This window comes from Hippopotamus amphibius, chromosome 17 (assembly GCF_030028045.1).
Source record: "Hippopotamus amphibius kiboko isolate mHipAmp2 chromosome 17, mHipAmp2.hap2, whole genome shotgun sequence".
NCBI classification, from domain to species: domain Eukaryota; kingdom Metazoa; phylum Chordata; class Mammalia; order Artiodactyla; family Hippopotamidae; genus Hippopotamus; species Hippopotamus amphibius.
Window position 1 is genome coordinate 10,622,323 of NC_080202.1, and position 12,601 is coordinate 10,634,923.

General features: G+C 58.7%; 1 protein-coding gene across 4 annotated transcripts in view; it reads right to left on the reverse strand.

Moving 5' to 3' along the window:
* The window catches only part of LOC130839852 (membrane-associated phosphatidylinositol transfer protein 3), a 106,332-nt gene that overhangs the window by 35,655 nt on the left and 58,076 nt on the right, over positions 1-12,601 (reverse strand). For all 4 annotated transcript variants that reach the window (XM_057714430.1, XM_057714432.1, XM_057714431.1 and 1 more), the window contains exons 5-13: positions 12,213-12,289; positions 11,507-11,742; positions 8,388-8,577; positions 7,864-7,986; positions 7,225-7,409; positions 4,725-4,897; positions 3,280-3,450; positions 1,796-1,990; positions 1,125-1,273 (exon numbers count right to left, since the gene is read on the reverse strand). In XM_057714430.1, coding sequence (XP_057570413.1) covers positions 1,125-1,273; positions 1,796-1,990; positions 3,280-3,450; positions 4,725-4,897; positions 7,225-7,409; positions 7,864-7,986; positions 8,388-8,577; positions 11,507-11,742; positions 12,213-12,289 — 1,499 coding nt within the window. The remainder of the gene's footprint in view (positions 1-1,124; positions 1,274-1,795; positions 1,991-3,279; positions 3,451-4,724; positions 4,898-7,224; positions 7,410-7,863; positions 7,987-8,387; positions 8,578-11,506; positions 11,743-12,212; positions 12,290-12,601) is intronic.

Consider the following 12,601-nt stretch of genomic DNA (forward strand, 5'->3'; position numbering starts at 1 on the left):
CTAGGGCATGGTGCCACCATAGTTAATGGAGTGGAAACCAGGATTCACGGGACTCCCCTCTTCCCCTCACAGCCCGGATGTCAGCAGGTCCCGTCACCACCTCAAACCCCGCGGCTCCTTGACACCTCCACCTGCAGCCCCCTAGCCCAAGCCGCCACCTCCAAGCTGGGCTCCTACACTTGCTCGTTAGCCCTCCAAACAGCAGCCACAGGATTTCCTTCTAAAATACAGCCAGCGGTCTCTCTCCCTTGCTCAAAACCCTGCAATGGCTTCTTAACGGACCCAGGGTAACATCCACCGCCTGACCTTGGCCATGGAGCGTGTGTGTGATCTGACCCCTCCTCCCAGCCTCCCCCCGCCCCCAGGCCCTCCCTCAGTCACTGGCCTCTCTCTCCACCTATTTTACCGATGAGGACCGTGAGACCCACAAGGGAACAGGCATGACGACGCCAGTCTCCAAGTTGAAACGTGGGTACATCCTCTTACGTGGTGTCTATTTAATTTTCTAGAAAGTACCATGCCATTGGCCAGAAGCCAGCGTTCCTTATGGAAACTGTCGCCTGTCTGTTACCGTGTAGAGCTAAACCGGACTCCACATTAGATCCGTTTCTTTGACTGTAACCTTTGCTTTTTGTCGCTTTTGTCGTTGTAATCCTATATGATGGCCTGCCTCTGGGAACCCTGCCCCTCGGCCTGAAGGTTGAAATATGGTGCCTCTGTTCAGCCCCCCTGTGTGAATGGCTGAAATCAACATATGCGCTCACCAAGGCTGGTCATTCCTGGAGATCTTTTGTAAGATTGATGCCCTTTCACCTTACTTCCTCACAGCCCCTCCCTCTCTGAGTCTATAAAACAAACTGGCATCCAGAGCCCCAGATGGTATTTTGGGAGACACTAGTCTGCCATCTTCATGGTTTGCCGGCTTTCCGAATAAAGTCGTATTCCTTGCCTGCACACCTCGTCTTCGATTCATCGGCCTGTCGTGTGGCGAGCAGAGTGAGCTTGGACTTGGTAACGTGTCCGTGTCACCACCCCTCCCCCCATCCCCTCCCGTCCAACACGGCCTGCGAGGTAAGCCTCTTCTCCCTAGGAGGGCGGGCCCTCGCGGGAAGGGGTGGCACTACCTGTCTCAGGATGAAGGCCACCACGTCCGTGGACTCCCAGTAGCTGGCGTGGAAGAGGTGAGGCAGGGCCACGGTGGGGAAGGCTGTGAGGACGTCGGGACAGTACAGGGCGTAGTCGATGCGCTTGGCGCCCCACCACTTGGCGGAGACTGCGGGTCGGAGGGGTGGGTGAGGTCAGAGTGGCCTGCTCAGGGCCTTGACCCAAGGGGCCGTGTGGGACCCCGGGGCCCAGACCCAGTGGTGGCTGTGCCCCTCGGGGCACAAGCTTGGGGCCAGAGCACTCAGCTCAACAGGAGCGCTAGGAAACGTGCCGCTCCTTCTCCTCCGCCTCCGATGACACCCCAGCTCCCCCACCCACCCACCCCTCCTCCAAGACGAGTGCTGCAAACTGGTGCCCAGGATGGAGGCTGGACTCACGGATATGGGCACAGTCTCATCCCAGAGCTGCTGGTCAGAGGGACTCCCACGGGGAAAACTGAACCTTGGGAGGAAGGCTCTGGCTGAGGTCAGAGCTCAGTAGAGGCCTGGCAAGGTCATGGCTCCGTCCACGGTCAGAGTTCGGTCTGGATTTTCTTTTCCTCCCCTCCCCCGCCCTCCGCAGCCCTGGCAGCCACCTGGAGGAGGGTCCCTCTCCCGCCAATCCAGGCAGGGCCCAGGAGACCCTCACTCACCGCGGGAGGCACCCACGGGGGCCAGGCTGTCCGAGGACTCCGAGCTCTCGCTGTGGGAGCTGCCCTGGCTCAACGTCCGCCCCGGGCGCTGGGACCTCGGAGCCTGAGGGGGCGAGGCGGGGGCCTCCAGGAGTGGCGGGCTGCCCCGGGCGCTGCCCTCCAGGAAGAGGGAGCTGTGGGCGTGCAGGACATCAGCTGGAGGGGGAATTTCACAGTCAAGGCCGAGTGGTGGGTCTCAAATGGAGCTGCCCGTGCTGTGCCAGCCCTGTGCTGGGCAGGAGGCCGGGCACCCAAGGAGGAGCCAGCCCAGCCCGCTCCCTCACCTGCCCAGCGGGCAGCCCGCACCTCTCACCCCAGGGCCTGATGGGACACCCTCACCATCTATGCAGTCAGATTTCACCTCCTCTAAGGCATCGATTATGCAGGCATGAGTCAGGGTTCCATCCATCACATCCAACCCCCCGTAGAGCTGCTGAGGGTGCCTCTGGGACACTGCCCCCAAAGCACAGCTGAGGTCACAGGTGACACATAGCCACATGCCCTTGTATCAGACTCCTCTCTGAGCCACAGAAGACTGAGGCTGAGCTTGGAAATGAATGGGGCCTCCAGCCTGGGAGCAAGGGCACCCCTTGGGGGTAGGGGGATGCCCTGACACAGTTTAGGATGTGGGGAGGAGGTTTTAGAGCTTCTTCTATCCATGGAAACTCCTGACAAAGCAGGACTTTGCAAATTAGGTTTCCATTGAAATGGGGTAGCGGGGAGTAAACTGGGTTTTAATCCTGAATGAGTCACGTGTACAGCAGCCCCGCCCCCAGTCTGGCTCACATCTCTGAACGGTCTCTGGCTGAACTTCCTGAACTGGGATACGGAGCCTACACTCTGATCTCCAAGCCCCTCACTGTCCATTACACGCCTCCCCTTGGCCTCACCCCAGTCCATGCCCGGCTCTTGAGCCCCGGAGGCCACTGGCCCTCCCCCAAACCCACCGGTCGTTGCTCCTGCTGTTCCCTCCCCCCAGAAGATCCCTCCAACCCCCATCCTCCAGCTCTTTTCCACCTGTCCAAATGCCTTGGTTGAAGGCCCCCTCTTCCATGAAGCCCTCCAGGGAGACCCACTCCCTGCCCTGCATCTCCAGAGTCCAGGCTGGGCTCTGGGAATAGCACTCAGCGTGGATCCCCAGACTTGCAATCAGGTCCGACAGCTCAAATATTATGCTGGTCCCGGCCACGGGAGCTGGTCAGGGGGCAGAGCCCAAAGATGCCTCCTGCAGAGCAGGTGCTCACACAGGTGGGCTCCTCGGAGGGCAGGTGAGTCAGCTGTCTTACCCCCCACCCCCAGCACACAAGACCTGGCTCAGGTGAGTCTAGTCACTCTGACAGCTGACTAGCTTGGAGGGGCTGGACCAGAGACGGTGGCCCTGGGGGCACCTCCTAGCTGGGGCCCAGCCTCTGGCTCAACACGTTCTTACACCCCCGAGGGCCTACCAAGGAGGAGGGACTGTCCGTCACCCAGCGGGAACCTCTGGTAGCGGGGCACGCTAACGGGCGGCACCAGGTGGAACTTGGGCTCCAGCAGTGGTTCAAGCCGGGAAGCAGAGGGGTCCGCACAGTGGAAGAAGCTGTAGACCTGACTGCAGGCAGGACGTACCTGGAAACCTGGGTGGGGGTAGGGAGTGGGAGGGTACACGGGGGAAGCCCCTTGAGCACCTGCTCCTTTGGCCCTAGGAGGCTCCCTTGACTACAGCTTTGAGTAGCCTACTTCTCTGCCCAAGAAGCTGCCATGGCTCCCTGCTACCAACAGGATCAAAGCCATTAGGTTCAGCGTGGCCTTCAAGACCTTGCCAACCTGCCCCACCTAGAAGCTCCGCTGCAGGCGTGCAGCACTGCAGCCATGGTTGACATCGGCCACTCCCCAGCCAGGCTTACTGCTTTCCTTTCTCTGTGCCTTTGCTTAAGCTGCCCCTCCTCCTAGCAGGACGCCCTCCAAATTCCTTTCAATTCTTCTGACTGTCCCTTAGTTCCTACCTGATCTATGAAGCAGACCTGGGGTCTTTCACCAGGATCAGCTACCCCTTCCTTCAGCCCCTCTCACTTCCCAGGCCCCATAGTAAGTAGACTGTTTGCCAGAGCTGACAGAACACTTCTCCCATTGACCAGCAGGTGTCACCACTGAGGCTTCAGATCATCCGTGTGCCTCCTGGTCCCCCTCAGTCAGGGGACTGGACGGTCCAGCATCCAGGGAGCCCTAGGTTTCCTTAGCAACGTTAAGGGAGGCCATGGGAATCTGCCTCCTCTCGCCACTTCTAACAGAGCATCCCCCCCCACACACACACTTTTTATCTGTTCCATAGTGCAGGTTGTTGGTAAGCTTCGGTGCAAAAGAAGTTCAAGAATCCCTGAACCATTGTTCTCCGAGGTGCCTCCAGCCTCTTATATCCTCAGTCATTGCTAAGCCATCTGCTGGTGCAAATCACCTCTGTGTGTATTTTAGAGGAATGGGGAGAAGGCATTGAAGGCTGCAGGGATTGTGAGAGCAAAGTCACTGAGGTGAGCGGGGCATCTACAGGTGGGCAGTAAGACCGACCTTGCTGCAGAGGGCCTTCCCCGGGTGCTGGGGAGGGAGGGGGTGGGTGAAATAGGGCTTCTCTTCCCAGAGAGCGTGACAGCCGGACAATGGGGGCACAAATCAGCCTGGAGCATGTGACAGGGACGGTGAAACCCACCAGGGGCTGCCTCACCTTTGCCCATCAGGGGAAAAGGCCCCACTCTCCCTCCCCCCCTCCACACCCCCTCTTTTTTTTTTCTCACCTCTCTCTCCATCTGCCCCAACTCCATGGCCCTCCCGGCCCCCACTCTCCCCAATTTCGGGCCCTGACACAGTGGCCTAGTAACCCAGAGGCAACTTGGGTCCCAGCCTGCACCACACCCACCATCCAGTCCGGGCAGCACCGTCCTCCGCATGGCCAGGACCAGACCCAGGGGCGAGCCAAAGAGGAAGAAGTCGGACACCTCAAAATCCAAGCGGCCCAGGCTGATGTCGGGGAGCTGGGGCCCCCCAGCCACAGGGGGCTCGGATTCATCCTTCAGCACGCTGGAGTGGATGCTGGCCGAGGGAGGAAGACAGGGGAGTGCAGGTTAGGAGGACTGAGCATGGGGCAGTGAGCACTTAGCAGGGCAGCCCGAGGTCTGTGGAGCAGCGCCCAGCTCTCCATCTCTGTGGCGGGGCTCAGACCCGGAGCCCACCTGCCGGACCACCAACACGAGTTGGTGACCATCTCAACATCTACCACCAAGGCCTGGCCAACTTTTTCGTGTAAAGGGACAGATGGTAAATGTTTCAGACTTCGGGGGCCATATGTCCTCCATCACATGTACTTAACTCTGCCACGTGGCACGCAGGCAGCCATAGATGACACTTGAACACGCACACGTGGCTGTGATCCAATAAAACGTTCTTCTCTAAAACTGACTGAGCACCTGAAAACCTAAGCCTCCTGCGCACCGGCAGGCCTGCCCCATCGTGCTGGTCTTGTAACAGCCACACTGTGAATCCCTGCCCTGTCCAGAAGAGAAGCCCAGCCTGGCCAAACAGCTGGGTGACGTCAGTGCTGCCGGGATGAGGGCTTTCGACAACTCGCAGGCACCCCGCAGGCACAGATGCAAACAGCTTGGTCTTCCCTCCAGCCCACAGAGGAAGCCGAGCTTAAAGAGAAAAACGTGACACGCAGAACTCCAACCAGGTGCCCACTGCCCCAAAGACTTCAAGTTGATATTTAGCCACAGACCCAGAGCGGGCTGCCAAGACTGGGCAGGAAAACTGGGGACCTCCCTGACCTTCCAGCTGCATTTAGGGACCGCTCGGGGTTTGAGAAAGTGCAGCAGGGTCGTGTATCTATGAATCCGTTCACGGGATGCAAATTCCACTAAAATACTCAAGTTGGAGGAGAAAGGGAATTTTAGAAATAACAATTGAAATGCTGTGTGCCAGTCCCCCCGCCCTATGGGCGAGGGTCTGGGCAGTTGAGTCTGAAGCCCCACACGCCCTCCGCCTCTGGCAGTGTGAGCATCTAGCAGTGAGGATGACGACCCTGGTGTTCAACGATTCATATTTCATGTACGGCGTGGTCCCTAAACACACACCAACTACTTCATTGCCAGAGATACAGCCATCTGTCCCTACACCAGAGGGAAGGGCTGGCTGTGTTGGACCAGCTACCGAGAGCCTCCAACTTTATGTCACTCTCCAAATTTGGGGCTTTCTTAAAGGATTTTTTAAGGATGAACCAGAGATGTTACAATTTTGCCTTGCAACCTGACTTGAAATGTAGCTGCTTTTCTAAAGAATAATCTTTCAGAGGGGCTTTAAAGAGTCAGAGATTTGAATATGCAGAGTCTTTGACCTAATAATTCTTCCTCCAGGAATACAACTGAATGAAATAACCCTAATATATACATAAATATTTACGCACAAAGATGTTTCTGGAGCGCTGTTTATAATTGCAAAGAACTGGAAAAAGCCAACGTGTCCAGTTCCTGGGATCAAGTAAGATGTCATCCATTCACTCAATAAAATACTATTAAGAATATTTACCAAGTATTTTTAATTATATGGGGAAAAGACCACAATTGAAGAGGGCTTTTTTAAAGTAAAACTATAGGCAAAGCATGTAAAAAATACACTGAAAGGAAATATTCCAGAGAGTCAGCAGTGGTGAGCGGATACATTTTCCAAATGTTGTGATGACCTTATGCTACTTATCATTTGGATGAGAAAGGAGGAGGGAGGATGAGAGGAGAGAATTGAGGAGAAAGGGAGGAAGAAAGCAGGCATCCCTTCCCATGTGCGTCTGTATTCAATACCCATTTGAATCCTGAATAAATGTGCAGATGATTCATCTAACCAGTGTCCATTAACATGCCTCTTCTGGAAAGTTAGAGGGTAGACAGTTCCATGGAGGGACCTGGCTGGCCTTTGAATGAAACTGCATTGGGTGCTGGGCCCTGGGAGACCAAACGGCTGACCCCAGCTCTCCAGCAGCTGGCTGTGTGATCCCTGGAAAACTCCTAACCTACTTGGCCTCTGCTGCCCCATCTGAGAAATACCAAACACACCTACACCTTTTCTTTCACCGGGTTCTTAAAACCACGCGTGATGTAGGCCGAAGGGCAGCATCCGCCCTCTTGGCGAGACCGATCGTCCCCATCTCTCTGCAATTTGGGGGCGGGGCGGGCAAAGCAGGCAGAGTCCCGGGTCTCGGTGCAGGGTCCGTGGGGAGCAGCCTCGGTCCCAGCATTTCCGTGCTGGTCTCTGGGGCCCCCATGGAAGGGCCTGGGACATATGACGGGTCACGGGCCTCCCAGATGACTCCGGGCCGAGGTCCTGCCCCCTGAACGCTTCGCTGGAAGGCAGCAGGCACAGGGCACGGTTACCTTGATAGGAAGGCATGATGCTGGGTGATGGCCTCGCAGTCATAGGTGGAGGAGTCGCTCTGTTTCCGTGGCAGTGGCCTCTTGGGCTCTTCGTCCTCCAGCGCGCTAGAGACGTCGATGCTGCTCTTGCTGAGCCGCTTGCTGCCGGCCAGGCTGCACTCCTCCTCCACCGCAACCGGGGTGTCCTTTGGGGCCGAGCAGAGGACAGGAGGGCGATGCAGTCACCGGAGGCTCTGGGGCCCCGCCTCCTCCCCCAGCACAAATGAACCCCTTTCTCCAAAGATGCGAGAGGCAGTACTTCTTCCAAAAGGAGTGTGGGAGCCTCAACACAGTAACAGTGGGATTTTAGGCACAGGGCTGTCCCCCAAGTGCCAAGGGCTCGGCGATCCAGCGAGACTCTGGACAGCTGTCCGGGGACCCAAGCCTCCATGAGCCCTCTCTGGGCTCCAGTTTCCTCACCTGTAATAATAATCTCCCGATACTCTTGCAGGGGTGTGACATGATACTTTGTAACCTGGATGTCACAGCACAAACGTGAGAAGCTAACACTGCTGCCCCAGGAGAGGCCCCGCTCCCGCGGGGCTGGGCCGGGGGCTCCCGAGGACAGACCCTCCCCCCTTCCCTCCATCCGGCCCGCACCTGGGTGCTGCTGATGCTTCCCTTCCGGCTGCTGCTGCCGGGGCTGTCACCCGAGGGCCCCGCGCGGTAGCAGATGGCGTCGAAGGCCAGGAGGCCCCCCACACAGTCCCCGATGAGACACACCTGCAGAAGGCAGAGCTGGGACTGCAGGCCTGCCCACCGCCGCCCCTCACCCTACACCCAGCCAGAGCGCGGGTCGCCTGGGCACGGGAGAGCGAGGAGCCCGTCCCGGGGAGGCACTGGGAGGCCCAAGAGGGGCGCGGGAGGGTCAGCTTGAGGACGGGCACCAGGCCACAGTCAGGGGTCAGGCGTGGGCCACGGATCGGCACCGGCCGAAAATCAGAACTCGGATGTTGGCCTCAGTTTTCCTATCTGTAAGATGAGGACAAACCCAGAGATCTCCAAGGCCTCTTTGGATCTCAGAAGCTAGGGCTGCAGAGCAGCCTGGTCTAGATCCTTCTGGCAGATCCCAGCCTTTCTCCAGGCAGGGACCAGGACAGGGAGGCGAGGGCAGGCTGTCCTACCTGCCCACTGAAGCCAATCCCATCGGGGGATCTGAGGAACTCCGCGTACACCTGGTTGGCTCGCTCGATGACAGTGGCAACCGCATCCTGGTACTGCGGGGAGGAGATGGCCAACAGGGGCAGGGCGGCCAGAGGGACGTGGTCCTGGCTGTTGCTGAGACAGCCCTCATCGTGACTGTAGGGGTTCAGGCTGTAGACAGGGGGCCAAGGTAAGCCCAGCCGGGATCAGGTGGGTGGGTGGGCTTGGGGTTGCAGACAGGGCAAAAGATAGCACATGCTGGCCAGGAATTGGGCCTTTGGCTCGAGGGCTTTTCAGGAGGACCCAGGCAGGAGCCAAATGAGACAAAGCATAGGCAATCGGGTGGAGAGAAGGGAGGAGCAAGCCTGTGCTGAATCCCCTGTACGTCCATCCCGTGCCAGCCATGACGTGGGCCCTGGAGTTTCTTATGCCATCAGTGCTCTCTGCCTTTTCTGCGTGGCCTCAAAGGACACCCCAATTATGGAGGAAGCCACTAGTGTGGATCAAGGTGGGGACATGTCATCATGGCAGACTTCCTGGAAGAGGTGGGGTTTGATCTAGGCCTCAAGGAAGGCTTTAGGGAGGCTAGAAAGGAGGAGAGAGGGTGTGCCAGGCATGGGGATCACATGTCAGCCACAGTGTGGAGGTGGACACGCAGCTGCACGAATGATACTATGTCCAAATTTCTGGGGAGAGGATTCAGAGCCAGCATGGGCTTTGCGGAAAGGTCTGTGACCCCAGACAGGACGAAGACAGCCTGTCCTACAGCATCCCCCCACCAGTGGCTTGATCATCAGCCCCCGCTTGCATCCCCTCACTTCCTTCCTCCCTCCCTCTGGGCAGCTCAGCCCCACTAGGGACCCCCTCCCAGCTGCCTGTGCCTGCCCGCATCTCCCCTGTCCTACCTCTGTCCCCTGGGGCATCAGACCCAGCTGGCCAGGAGGGACAACAGAGGGAGGGACTGGATGCACCGCTCCCCAGAGCCTGCCCTTCCCCCATAGTCCAAGCTCAGGCCAATCCAGGGCCCGAGAGGGACCGGACAGAAACTGGGGAAGGTGACAGGGCTCGGGGCACCCTGGACAGGTGGCAGAGACCTCGTGGTGTGCAAGGCGGGCCTAACAGCCATTCCTCATCTCCAAAAAAACACAAATTAGAGGAAACAGCCCTCGATTGCAGCCGGAGAGATTTTAATTAGCTGAGAAAGAGCTCCCTCCCCGCAGTGATTAGGGGTGATTGATGGCCCGGGCACAGAGCTGCCTGGGGGAGAGCTGGGCTCCCTCCTCCCGCCCCCTCCAGTGGCCGCAGGGCCATTCATCTTCCTGGAGATCAGGCCTGGGCTGGGTGACCCAGCTCTGCAGGTCAGATGTCCTGGGGGTGAGGGGGGGTGGAGTCCAGAGATTGATTATGAAGGAACACAATTAACTCTGACTGTTGGAGTGTGACAGACAGAGCCTTCATTCAACTCCACTTCCCAAACCCGCTGCAGAGCTAAAGCCTGGAGGAAGTCGGGGTGCAGATTCCAGGGCTCCTCCCCTCCGACTCAGCCGCCCCAGGGGGAGGCCAGGCCGCCTTGCCGTTTAAAAAAAAAATCACACCCAGGATCTGGGCCATTAACCAGGTTGGGGAACTACTCTCCCTCCAGACCTAATCTCCTTCCTTCCAACTGATTGAGATCTGCCCAGCCCAGTCCTGAGAACACGGGTAAATCTAGAAGGCAGAGGAGACTTTCCTTTCTCTCTTGGAGGGGACAAGTGAGACCCCTGCACGCCCTACCCGTGCTCCCCCTGAACCAGCCGGATGCTGAGCCCCTCTCCTTAGAGCCACAACTGACCCCGAGCACCCGCTCCATCCCCCTGCGGAGTTGGCACCAGGCTGGGGATCCCATCCCACCCTCCCCAAGCCCCATATGGGTGCGGGCTCCTCTGCAGAAGCTGTGAAAGGGCGTGAGGGGCAGGACAGAGGTGCCACTGGCCTTCCTTTCACCCTAGCTACAGAAAGTTCCCAGCTCCAATCTCAGCCGTTCGCCACACGCGCTGTGAGACGCGGCTCTGCAGGTGCCCACGACCTTCATTGCCTGTACCATTGCTGAGCAGCCAGTGCTCCCCACTGGCTCCGGGCACCACCTTCAGCTGGTTCAACAAGGAGGGCATCTGGGGAGCCACTTGGTCCTGGAGTGGTGGGCGGGATCTCCCATAGGCCCCCAGGTCCTGAGGGGCCCCAGTTCCTCAGTCTGTCCTGCACGGGTCCCAGGGCAGGTTTGTGAAGAACCAAGCCCTGCGAGCACACTGCCTTATTCCCAGCCGGTGGGGTTCCCTTCTGCCACCCCGGCCCACTGTCCACCAACGAGGACCGTGCCTTGTCCCCTGCAAGGATGGTGATGTGAGTCTCAGCTAATCCCAGCATCCTGCCACGTGCTTCACACACACTACCGCACAGAATCCTCACAAAAATCTAGGAGGTATTACCACGATCATCGCCATTTGACAGATGAGGAGACAGACAGGGAGCGGTGAACCAACATCCCCCAGGTCACACAGCCGGAACTCAACTCCAGGCTGACCAGAGAACCCACACCCTTAGCCAGTTATACAACTCTCAAACACACCCAGAAGTCACCGCCTCCAGGAAGCCTCCCTGGCCCTCTCTCTGAGTGTCCGCAGTGCCCTGTGCCACCTCCATCATCGCACGCGTCTCTACTGGCTCTTAATTGTGTGGCTTGAGAGTGGGGCTGCCTGGGTTTGGCTCCTGGGTCCATGGGCTGCGTAGCCCTGGGGGACATTGCTTAACCCATCAATGCCTCAGCTTCCCTATCTGGGCCGAAGCGACCAGGGCCTGCTGAGCACAGGAAGTGGCTCTGTCGAGGGACACCAGCACCACCCAGCCCCAGGCAGAGGAGGATTCAGTGCGCAAGTGTTAATCACTTAAGACTTTTGCTGACCACTTCCCGCCAGTGATGCTTGTGGTCCGTCAGGATCTCACACCCCAGAGAGGCCTTGGCAGGCACCCACCCGCCCACCACGTACCCGTGTGGCAGGGGCAGCCCCTCCACTTAGGCCCCCCACCAACCCCAGCCAGTCCAAAGACGCAGAAAGAGACTCACTTGGAGACGAGCGAGAAAGCCTCAGAGCAGATGGCCGGACAGGGGACGAACTTGATGAGGATGTGGCCCAGGGCTGCAGGGAAGTGGGCACGCGTGACCTTCTCTAGCACAGAACTGAAGGTGTGGATGTCGGCCACCTTGCAGGATGGGTCCCCCGAGCCCGTGTCCAGGACATTCCCCCCGTGCAGTACCAGCAGGAGGACATGCGTCTTGCAGGAGCGCTGTGGGCAGCCTTCCTGAGGGGACAGCAGTCGGGATAGAGGGGGACAGGCAGCGGGGAGGTGGGGTGGGGGGCACACAGAGGATCTCACACACACACACGCACACACACACACACACACGCACACACGCGCGCACACACACACACGCACACACGCGCGCACACACACACACGTGCGCGCGCACACACACACACACACGCGCACACACACACACGGGGGACTCTGACAGCACCTCCTGTGCATTCAGAGTGAGGGGCGCAGGCTGCCCGGAGGGAGAGCCCCTCCGTGTCAGGGTGGGAAGAGTCCCAAGAGACGCTTCTTGGTCCAACAGCAGCCGGAAGCCCAGAGAAGGACAGGGACAAGCACGAGGTCACAGAGCAAGTTAAATAAAGAGCTGGGTGAAAACTGGGTGGCCTGTCTGCCAGCCTGGGGCTCTTCCTAACATCCTGACCGCAGAGGTGGTCCAGACACCCTCAGAAACTCACCTCATTGTCTTCGTGTATCTCGATGCTTCCCTGGGCTGGGAACCTCTGTCTTCTCAAGGAAACCCGGTACAGTTCTCCTGTGCGGGGGATAGAGGACGCAACATCTCCAGGCCTCCCTCATGGTGACGGGACCCTCCCTGGGGTCCAGCCGGCACGAGGCCTGGGCTCTCAGTCACGCCATCCAGCCCCCACCGCCAACAGCAACACAACCTGACACCCTCCTCCTCCTGAAGAAAGGGAGGCCGGCCGTGTGACACCATCGTGGATGCCGTCCCTGAGGCCAGGAGGGCTGTCCCAGAAAGGAGCCATCCTGCTCCTCCTCACCAGTAACGACAGCAACAGCACAAGTGCCGTCTGGTGACTCCCAGTCACGGATGGAAACTTGGGCC